The sequence below is a fragment of the Nothobranchius furzeri genome, chromosome 5 (assembly GCF_043380555.1).
Source record: "Nothobranchius furzeri strain GRZ-AD chromosome 5, NfurGRZ-RIMD1, whole genome shotgun sequence".
NCBI classification, from domain to species: Eukaryota; Metazoa; Chordata; class Actinopteri; order Cyprinodontiformes; family Nothobranchiidae; genus Nothobranchius; species Nothobranchius furzeri.
In genome coordinates this window covers 65,168,856-65,180,009 of record NC_091745.1, presented here as the reverse complement: position 1 = coordinate 65,180,009, position 11,154 = coordinate 65,168,856, and the positions used below count along the sequence as shown (strand labels likewise).

The 11,154-nt window shown below is 51.3% G+C and overlaps 1 protein-coding gene across 2 annotated transcripts in view; it reads right to left on the bottom strand.

Moving 5' to 3' along the window:
* Positions 1–1,946: 1,946 nt before the first annotated feature.
* The window catches only part of scap (SREBF chaperone), a 54,288-nt gene continuing 45,080 nt past the window's right edge, over positions 1,947–11,154 (bottom strand). For both annotated transcript variants that reach the window (XM_015949869.3, XM_015949867.3), the window contains exons 17-23: positions 10,038–10,557; positions 9,859–9,944; positions 9,595–9,674; positions 2,975–3,141; positions 2,799–2,879; positions 2,422–2,628; positions 1,947–2,334 (exon numbers count right to left, since the gene is read on the bottom strand). In XM_015949869.3, the coding sequence (XP_015805355.3) occupies positions 2,089–2,334; positions 2,422–2,628; positions 2,799–2,879; positions 2,975–3,141; positions 9,595–9,674; positions 9,859–9,944; positions 10,038–10,557 (1,387 nt within the window). In that variant the 3' untranslated portion in view covers positions 1,947–2,088. The remainder of the gene's footprint in view (positions 2,335–2,421; positions 2,629–2,798; positions 2,880–2,974; positions 3,142–9,594; positions 9,675–9,858; positions 9,945–10,037; positions 10,558–11,154) is intronic.

Sequence of the window (11,154 nt, the reverse complement as noted above, 5' to 3'; positions counted from 1 at the left end):
AAGGTCCAGTAACTTGTCACCAACCTGCTGCTACAGGAAACCACGCTCTTTATAAAGTCTACTGCCTGATCGCTACAAATACATATTAAGTGCAAAAAAACAAATATCTGTAACTTCCTGTCATCTCTGCTCTGTTGGTTGCTAGGCAACTGGTCAAAACAAATATTAAAAGAGCAAAATCACTTTCTAAAGTTAATAGAAATATCAATAAAAAGCATATGTGGCTGGTTTAACGGGTAATGGGATTACTTCTCAGTTCCCTCCACAAAGTCAAACTTTAGCTCCAACGAAAATATTTAAAATGAAACGCCGCGGCTCAAACAGGAACCAGAACAGCTGCTGCGGCGTCGCTGAGGCCACACGACTTGTTTCTGTGGGATGCAGCTTCAGATGGGTTTGCTAAAAATCCTAAATAAATTAACTCGTGATCTGGAACAAACCGTTTCCTGGTTTTAAACGTTGCTTGCTGCATCCCAAGAGAACCGGTTGTGTGGGGTTAAAGGTGAACAGAGCGCGTTAACCAGATGAACACAGGAGAAATGCTGCGATGCAAGACCCTCTGAGCAGGTGGCAGCTTTTTTATTTTTAATATAAAACCCAATAAAGGAAACATTTACACTCATTTATGTATGAGTAGTTGTCCCAGAGTTCTGACCCAGGATCAGCTTAACTTCCACGTGTTTCCATTCCCTTTCCTGAAGTTTACCAGATTAAACAACGTTGGTTTGTTGACTTTTAGAATAGTTCGGTTCGGTTTCTCAGATCAAAATAACGGTTTTATTCTTAACTTTTTTTATTGAACTGGAACAAAATGTTTAGCTGATTTGAAAAGTGGGACACCTTAGTTAGTTCATTGGTGACGTACGAGTCGGATTTAAGGCCGGATGATAGTTCAGACTGATATGAAAGGGACCTGGGTCCGATTTGGGCAACGAGTCGGATTTGATGCACTTTGCCTGCAGTGAACGCAGCCTTACAGTAATACTGCTAAAACTTCACTTCCTGTATTTGAAGCTTGATGAAAACATATATTATTCCCCTCTTTTCAATAATTGGTTGAAAAATCCTCTTAAATCCATCAGTAACCTGGAGGTGACTCAAGAAAAATCATCTTTGGTCTAATTTAGTTTGTCACTATGGGCAAAAGTTTTAATCTGAGTGAGTTGAGTGTTAGGTATAAAATTACTTCATGATAAAATCTCAGAAGGGCACATTTTCGGAGGATAAGGTGGGAATGTGAACAGCTCAGAAAGACATCAGTCATCTAAAGTTCAAGTGAGAACAGAGGTAGCCTGATGACACTTAACCCCCCCCCCCAGACACACACACACACACACACACTCTCTCAAGTCCATCACAACAAGCACTTTCCAGCAGAATATAAAAAAACCAGTTAGAAACTCCACCAACAAACATCCTCCTGCATGAGTCATCACCACTCTGATATTTACATTTAAGAGCTGGAACCAGCTGTTTATAAACAAACTGTGACTCAAACGTATCGCTAATAAATAATAGATTTATACATATAAAAACATCCCCCACTGGAGGTTTACGTTATACAGTAATCATCAGTTCTCCCTCACACACACACACACACACACACACACACACACACACACACACACACACACACACACACACACACACACACACACACACACACACATCCCGTTTTTGCCTTAAAGGGGGCTGAATTGTTCATTATTCTTTTACGCACACACACACACACACACATCTGTCAAGACTCACCATGGCTGCACGTCACGGTCAAAACACCGATGCAGCAGGAATATAAAAAAGAAAAATAAAGAGGAGGTGACTTCATCCTCCTTTTTAAGAGGGTGGGGTCAGAGTGAAGCCCCACCCCTGTCAGCAGCATCAAGGGCAGACCCACAAACAAACAAAAAAACCTCATTAAAAAATATTAAATGAGAAACTTCCAGCGACGGCGGTGGCTGAAAATTCTGATTTTCTGTCCCTCAACATCCAGACTTCAAGCTTCTCAGTGCTATAAAAAACTTGGGTTCAACGTTCACGCCTTGTGCACGTTCACCATGCGCGTCCCCGCCCAGCTGCTGAGCCACCTCAGTCCAGTTTCTCCAGCACAGAGGGCACGTAGACCAGGCTGAGCTCGCTACCGAAGTCGCAGACGATGGCGGCGTTGTCAAGCACCAGCAGCTGCCGAACACCCTGACCGTCACCGCTCGGGCTCAGGTAGACGGTCTGCAGCAGGTCGCCAAAGTTCAGGTCCCAGAAGGAGACGCAGCCCTGGCCCCCCGTCACTAGCAGGGACTCGGAGATCACTCCCAAGCTGGCTCCACAGCCCACCTCCTGGAGAGGAGAACAGGTACACCCGAACATCAAAACAGGACCTGCTAAATGCCGGACTGAACCGCTGACCTTTGACCTCTCCACTACCTGCTGTATGGAGTAGAGTTTGATCCCAGTGCTGCGGTCCCATATGCAGATGAGGTCATCCAGTCCTGAGCTAATGACACAAGAGTTAGTGCAGACCAGTGAGGTGACGTCGCCACGGTGACCATAAACGTGGCTGACTCGACTTCCTGTCAGGACGTCCCACAGACAGATGGCGCCATCCTGCCCGCCGCTCGCCAGAACCATCGTCTGATCGGAACAAACACAATCTGTTGTTGTTTACTACTATAAACATTACATAGACAATGTTTCCATCAATAGAAACACTTATTAATGCTTTCAACAATTTTTAGATGAAAATCAGACACCAGGTGGAGTAAAAGCCCGTCTGCTCTTGTTACATAGATTAAAACACGGACCTGGTCTATATAGATGGCAGTAATCCCTCCAGAGTGACCCTGCAGGGTGAAGAGGCAGCACGAGTCCTCCAGCCGATACACCTGACCAACACAAACATCAGTTACACCACCTATTCGCTAGTTTAATTCCACAAAGGCAGAAACACCCGAGCGTGAGCTGCTTATAGACATCTTACCCGGACGGTGTGGTCCTGGCTGCCGGTGACGACCCTCCCAGCGGCCGCTCGCAGCACCGTGATCGGCTTGTGGTGAGCACACTGCACCGAGCGCGTGAGCTGGCAGTTGATCACGTCTTCACTGCTGTAACACGGAGACGGGGGCACAGAGCCTCGGCAAGGGGCACCTGGAGAGGGCGCCAGGAGGGACAAGAACATGTTTTCATCAATACTCCCTAAAATATCTCATTAAGGAAGTTTGTTAATGAAACCTTCAGACAGATCTTTGGATGCACACCTACTGCTGACCAGTGTCGTAGTCAAGTCACCATCTCTCGAGTCCAAGTCCCATCCAAGTCTTTAGTCCAACGTCCAGTTTCAACCACCACTTGTTACATTAACTCCCAGAAAATTAAATGATATTGCTATTAGCTGATGCTAATGTTAGCTATTAGCTGATGCTAATGTTAGCTATTAGCTGATGTTAATGTTAGCTATTAGCTGATGTTAATTTTAGCTATTAGCTGATGCTAATGTTAGCTATTAGCTGATGTTAATTTTAGCTATTAGCTGATGTTAATGTTAGCTATTAGCTGATGATAATGTTAGCTATTAGCTGATGCTAAAGTTAGCTATTAGCTGATGCTAATGTTAGCTAATAGCTGATGTTAATTTTAGCTAATAGCTGATGCTAATGTTAGCTAATAGCTGATGATAATGTTAGCTATTAGCTGATGCTAATGTTAGCTATTAGCTGATGCTAATGTTAGCTTGTTATATCAGGTCAGACTACTTGACAAATTAAATAACCACAATTTCCCAAAGCCTTTAAACAAGTTCAGGTGACTAATAAATTGTTTTCAAATTAATGTTTAAATAGTTTGTCTGAAGGAGCGGTCCCGGACACTTACAGCATAATGTGTGTTCATACAGCCACATTTACAGCTTAGAGAAACACCAATATTTACTATAAACCTCACCAAGTGCTGAGTTCTCTTTCTTAACATTCGTTTCGATGTCTCACTATGGGATACGCCCCTCCGCGGATTCCTCAGAAGCACTTATCTCAATACGCCAATCCTGAATGGCCAGTAACCGTGACGTACGCGTCACCTGCTACTATAAGTAGCAAGCGTCCCAACGTACGCACTATTCAATCACCTCTTCTCGCTTCGGTGGTCGCTTATCTCTGAGGTAAGTTAGCTCAACTGTTCACAGACGGAGCCTTCTAATATTCTCTCCGTCGCCGAACGTTAACTTACCGTCCTTCTGTCCTGACCTTCACCATAGGCTCGGGGCATAACGAGCAGCTTCACACTCCAGTGCATCTGTTCGTTCTGTGCTAACACACCAGTTAGCCTACATGGAAGCCGCTTCTCCCACCAGAGGAGTCGACGGCGCAGGAGCTCGCCTCTGTACCTGTGGGAACAAAATCTCAAGCAAAGACCCGCACAGGGTTTGCTCGAGCTGCCTCGGGCTGGAACACGCCCAGCTGGCATTGGAAGTCCCCGGGTCATGTGAAAGCTGCGTTTGCTTCACCCTGAAGAGCCTTCGCCGGCGGCTAGCACACCAAGCTAGCCTGTCGGGGAAGGACCCTTGCCTGCCGGCCCCTGGGCCACCGCCTGGGGACGCCAGCGAACATGTCCTCCCGGAGCCGGAACCGTGTGCCGAACTCAGCTGGGGCTCACGGCTTGAACTGGCCGGTCCGAGCCACCCCGCCGAGGACGTGTTGGAGTTGGACTACGGAGACGACGAGGACACCTCGGAACTCCTCATTTCAGAGGAGGACGACGTCTTTCTCCCCATCGCTCAGGCCTCCATGCCTAGCTTTCCGTCCTCTCCTAGGGATGGAGCGGCTTTTCCGGCCGCCCACCTGGACATGCAGTCAGTCTGCCGAAGCGCTGCGACCAGGCTCAACATCCCTTGGCCCACCGTGGTCACTGAGGCTGTCAGATCCCGCTACGAGGGAAAGAAACTGCTTCAGGCCACGAGGGCGGCAAAGCCCCTCCTTCCCGGAGCTACTCCAAGAAGTGAGGTCCTCCTGGGACAAACACCCGTTCAGCTCCAGGTCTCCTGTCCAAGGAGCCTGCTCGCTGGACTTCGAAGGGATGGAGAAGGCTGGCATGCTTCGCATGCCGCCGATGGAACTGCTGGTTGCAGCCCACCTACACCCACGAATCTCTGCGACTTCCTCCAGGCCTCCCGCTCTCCCTGCGAAGGCGGACCGCTTCCAGTCGGCGCTGAACGAGAGGGCGTACAAGGCTGCCGCCATCTCGGTCCGAGCTTTGAATGTCTCCTCCATGCTCTCGGCGTACCAAGCCGAGCTCTGTGAGGACATGAATACGAAGCCGGACCCGGAGGTGTGGGAGGAAATCACCGTACTGACCGACATCTGCCTGCGTGTGCAGCGCTGCGCGGTCCATGCTACGGCTAAAGCTATGGGCATGATGGTGCTTCAAGAACGTGCACGATGGCTGAACCTCACCAACCTCTCTGAGAGAGAGAAGGAGGACATTTTGGACATGCCAATCGTGCCTGAAGGCATTTTTGGCTCTGCCCTGGCATCAATGCAGCAACGGTGTGCGGCCAAAAAGAAAGAGGATGAAGCCCTTCATCTCTGCCTTCCCCGTAAACCCTCACCGGCGCTGCCGGCTCGGCCGAACCTGCCTCAGGCAGCTGCCCGAGCCCAGCCTCAGTTCCGGATCCCAAAGCGCCCGAAGCCTCAAGCTGTCCAACCAGCTCCTTCGGGCTCAGAGCCTCGACCAGTTTGGCCTCATGGATCCGGCAACCAAGCCGCTCCGCCGCCGGGACAATCCACCAGACACGGCGGTCAGCAGGTGAGGAGGAAGAAGTGGGCAGCCTGTCTGAGTTCTTCCCTCCTGACGCTGCAGCTGGCGGTTCCCCGTTCGCCAGCTCCTCCTGTTCGACGTTGCCATGGTGCTTTCTCCCCCCCCCTCACGGAACCCCTCCGGCAGAGTTCCCGAGCGGTCCAGGGTGGGGCCAGGACGTGCAGCCGGCGGTGCCGGCTCAAAACACACGTCACAAGCACTCACATTGTTTTTCACAAACATGTCACGCTCAAGGAGCATTAAAAGGTTCGCTGTCGCATCCAGACAAGATGTCAAGGGCGCAGCAAAAATCAATAAAAATGTCACCCATGAGCGGTTCCAGGCGTGGGCGGCCCCTGGCGGACTTTCCCGCCAGCCACGGGTCGTCCCCGTAAGCCTGGGCCGTCAAAGCACAAAGCCCCCGCGCATGCGCAGTGGCTGCCACGAGCACCGCTGCCCCACAACCTCTGGAGGGAGCTGCTGCTCCGTGTGTCACGGCTGTGTCACCGCTCTCCACTCACATGGAGGAATGGACAGCGGTTTCTGCTTCACGTTGGGTGCTGAGAACTATTTCGAGGGGTTACAGGCTCCAATTCGCTTCTGTTCCTCCTCGATTCTCCGGCGTAGTGTTCTCCCACGCCCAGGGGACGTCAGCTCACATCCTTCAGGGAGAAATCTCCTCCCTGCTGGAGAAGGGAGCGATATGCATTGTGCCTCCCGATCGGTCTCAGAGCGGTTTCTACTCCAGGTACTTCCTGGTCCCGAAGCGGGGAGGGACCGGGATTTGCCCGATCCTGGATCTGAGGGCCCTGAACCGATGCCTCAGAAAGTACAGATTCAAAATGCTCACGCTCTCATCCCTTTTGCGTCTGATTCACCAGAGCAACTGGTTCACCTCAATCGACCTGAGGGACGCATACTTTCATGTTCCCGTGTACCCTCCACACAGGAAATTTCTGAGGTTTGCCTTTCAGGGAGTGTGTTACGAATACACCGTGCTCCCATTCGGCCTCTCGCTGAGCCCGAGGGTGTTTGTCAGGTGTACGGAGGCAGCGATCGCCCCTCTGAGAGGGAGGGGCATTCGGCTGGCCACGTATTTAGACGACTGGCTCCTGCTGGCACGGTCCAGAGAGGAGACAGCGTCAAACACGCTGGTTGTGATCCATCACTTGTGTGGTCTGGGTTTCAGAATAAACTGGCAGAAAAGCGCTTTACTCCCCTCCCAGAAAATAACCTTTCTAGGTCTGAATCTGGACTCAGGGGCGTTCATGGCCCGTCTCTCGGCACCGCGCGTAAACGCGCTCTCGTTCTGCCTGGCGCGCTTCCGCCTACACAGTTCGGTGCGGTTTGCGTTATGCCTCAGGCTTTTGGGTCTCATGGCGTCGGCTATTTCAGTGGTACCACTCGGCCGTCTACACATGAGAGATTTTCAACGCTGGGTGGCTTCTCTGGGTCTCTCTCCAGTGCGCCATAGAGCGCGCAGGGTGACGGTCTCTGCAGCGTGCGTCGCGGCGCTCCGCTGTTGGCGTCACCCCTCCCTCTTGGCACAGGGGGTGCCTTTGGGGTTGGTTCTCGTGAGGAAAGTGGTCACGACAGATGCGAGCCTGTCAGGTTGGGGGGGGGGCTCCTGGAGGGTCGCTCTGTCAGGGGTGTGTGGAGCAGAGAGCTCTGGGGGACACACATAAATTATCTGGAACTCCTCACGGTCTTTCTAGCCCTGAGGCGCTTCCTGCCTTTTCTCTCCGGCCATCATGTCCTAGTGAGAACAGACAACACCACGACTGTGGCTTATATAAACCACCAGGAGGGGCTGCGCTCCATGCGGTTACACACGCTGGCACGCAGACTGATCCTATGGTGCAGCAGGCATCTCCTCTCAATCAGAGCCACCCATGTCCTGGGTGTTCTGAATCGGGGGGCGTATCTGTTGTCCAGAAAGACACCCCTGTACGGGGATTGGAGCCTGCATCCAGCAGTGTTGGAACAGATTTGGATCCGGTTCGGCACAGCCGTAGTGGATCTTTTTGCCTCCAAGGAGAATGCTCACTGTCCTCTGCGCGACCGAGACGCTCCACTCGGCGTGGACGCGCTGGCGCACGACTGGCCACGGGGACTGCTTTACGCTTTTCCCCCAGTGGCCCTGATACCACCCACCTTGCTGAGGGTACGAACCCAGCTCCACACTCTCATTCTGGTGGCCCCATACTGGCCAGCCATGCATTGGGTGGCGGACATTTTCCAGCTCCTGGAGGGCCAACCTTTGAAACTGCCGCTTCGCAGGGACCTGATGTACCAAGCGGGAGGCTCGATCTTCCACCCTCATCCAGAACGGCTGGCCCTGTGGGCCTGGCCCCTGAGGGGTGTGGGCTAGTGTCAGCAGAGCTGCCCCAGGCAGTCATTCGAACCATTCAGAATGCTAGGGCCCCCTCCACTAGGTCCCCATATGACTGTAAATGGAGGGTGTTTGAAGCCTGGTGTCAGGGCAGGGAGGTCTCACCCTTCCAATGCCCGGTGAACGTCATTCTGTCTTTCCTGCAAGACTTGTTGGATGGGAAGAAGGCTTTCTCCACCATTAAAGTGTACCTAGCAGCCATTTCCGCCCGACACTTGGGTTTTGGGAAGAAACTGGCAGGTCAACACCCCCTGGTGTGTAGCTTCATGAGGGGCGCGCGCAGGCTTCTCCCTGTGTCCCGACCCCTGGTGCCCTCATGGGATCTGTCCTTGGTGCTGTCGGCCCTCTCCGGGCCTCCATTTGAATCTATGGACGGCCTGGACCTTAAGATCCTGTCTCTTAAGGTGGTGCTACTCCTGGCTTTGGTATCTGCAAAGCGAATTAGTGACTTACAGGCACTCTCTGTGCACCCATCCTGCACCCAGTTTGCACCAGGTGACATGAAGGTATCCCTGAAGCCCAACCCTGCCTTTGTGCCTAAGGTGGTGGGCTCCTTTTCTCCTATTATCCTCACAGCTTTCTACCCGCCACCCTTCTCCTCTCCTGAGGAGGCGCGGTGGCACAAGCTGTGTCCGATTCGCGCGCTCAAGGAGTATGTGAATCGGACGGAGAACCTTCGCAGGGGGACCAGCTTTTTGTGTCATGGGGTGGGCCTCGTAAGGGGAAACCCGTCACAAAGCAGCGGCTTTCCCACTGGATTGTGGAGGCTATTTCTATGGCTTACTCCTGTCAGGGCATTCAGGCTCCTGTTGGGCTCAGGGCCCATTCTACTAGGGGCCTGTCTGCTTCTTGGGCCCTTTTTCGGGGGCTGTCAATCCAGGAGATTTGTGCTGCAGCAAGTTGGGCTTCTCCACTTGCATTTGCACGCTTCTATAAGCTTGATGTTTCGATCCCTGCAATGACTCACACGATTCTGGGTGTGGGGTCTTTGGCGGGCCAAGACGTATCCCTGTAGGTTGGTGATCGCTGGATAAGCTGTCTGGCAATACGGGAGTCTCCATATCCCATAGTGAGACATCGAAACGAATGTTAAGAAAGAGAACTTTAGGTTACTGTCGTAACCCCGGTTCTCTGAGTAACATGAGTGAGATGTCTCACCAGACAACCCTTCTTGCTGGGCGAAGCGAGAAGAGGTGTTTATCTTGAATAGTGCGTGCGTGGGGACGCTTGCTACTTATAGTAGCAGGTGACGCGTACGTCACGGTCACTGGCCAATCAGGATTGGCGTATTGAGATAAGTGCTTCTGAGGAATCCGCGGAGGGGCGTATCCCATAGTGAGACATCTCACTCATGTTACTCAGAGAACCGGGGTTACGACAGTAACCTAAAGTTTTCACATGGCTGGGTGCATGAACCTCACCTCTGTGCAGGAGTCCTAAAGGTTTGTTGATCTCCACGTTGAAGAAATCTAGAGACCCGTTAAGCCGGGCCGCCACGATTCTAAGGAGAAAAACACTCAAGTTCAGAGGCTGACGTCTTATTCTTAATAAAAGATGTCAAGGGAATTAGTTAAAATGTATGAGAACTATTTAAAAATAACAATTTATCAAGAAAAACATGAACATAAAATCTAAGACAAATGAACCTGAAGACAAGAAAAGCTGGTTTTAGATTTTTCTTTAACCTGTTGCTGAGGAAGGCCAGAGCGGTGATCCCAGAGACGCTGTCCTCGTTGCTGCAGCGCAGGGATCCTTCTACTGCATCCCACAGCTGCACAGGTGGAATATCAGCATTATCTTCACCATTATTTTAGCTTTTATTTTACCATTAGGTCAAAGTCTCATTTAGGTGGACGTGACACACCTCCAGTTTGCCGCTGCTCCTCCCAGCAGCTATCAGGTTTCCTCTCAGCTCCAAGGCCCAGACGGAGCTCACGTCTCCGGACCCTTGTGTCCCTACTGCAGAGTCTTGGGTTGAGGGCCCAGTCGAGTCTCCTAAACTTGGACTCCTCTGGAGCAGAGTGCAGGAATGAGGTGAAGAGGAGGCAGAGGAAGGAGAGGGGTAGGTGGAGGGGGGCTCGTGCTCGGTGTAGGCACGCTCCACCAGGCCTCCGAAGTCAAACCCCACCCTGGGTGGAGTGGAGACGTTGGAGGGTGGCAGTGAGGCGAAGTTGGTGTCAATGAGCGGAGTCAGATCGGGCTGATTGGTGAAAAGTGGCGGCCGGCTGGGTGCGCTGCGGCGTCTGAGAGGATAACACTCATCCTCCAGGGCGCCGTCGCAGCCGTTGGAGGGGTCTGCACATTCCGACTCCGCAGCTCCACTCAGGCTGTCCCAGGCGTCCCTCTGCTCCCAGCAGCCACTGCTGCTGATGCTCCGTCCAAGTCTGGAGGCAAAGAGGAGCGTGCGTAAAACAGATTAATTATGTTCCTTTTCTCTACACGTTTTCATTCCAGTCGGGCGATCTTTATATATCCGTCGGTTATTTATCCAAAGAGTTGCTTCTGAGTGTGATTAGAATATTCTAGGAGATTTTTTTTTTTGCAGCTCTTAAATACTTTGGGTGCTTTCAGCAACAACTGTGATTTTTCTGGCAGAAATTGCAATTTCTATTTGATCCATGATTTATTTCAAATCAAATGACACTGTACCATTAAGACATCTAAAGCTAATACTCAAATGATGCAAAGATAAAATTTAATAGTAAGAACGGTTTGTGAATGTATACATTAACATGCAGGCTGGGTTTCCGCTGCATTGTCTAATTTCTCACAAACACACAGATGCATCTTACATGCTTGCTTTGATTACCAAAACGCTGCAACGGTTTGTGTGCCACTGGAAAATTTTGAACTGTTTATAAAGAAAAGAAGTTGTGCTTGAGTCCACTTAGTGTTATTACGGTAAATCTCTTTCCGCTGTTGCACGTGGGAGAATCTGACTCAAATGGTGCTGAGTGATGGACAGAAAATGAGCGACAGAC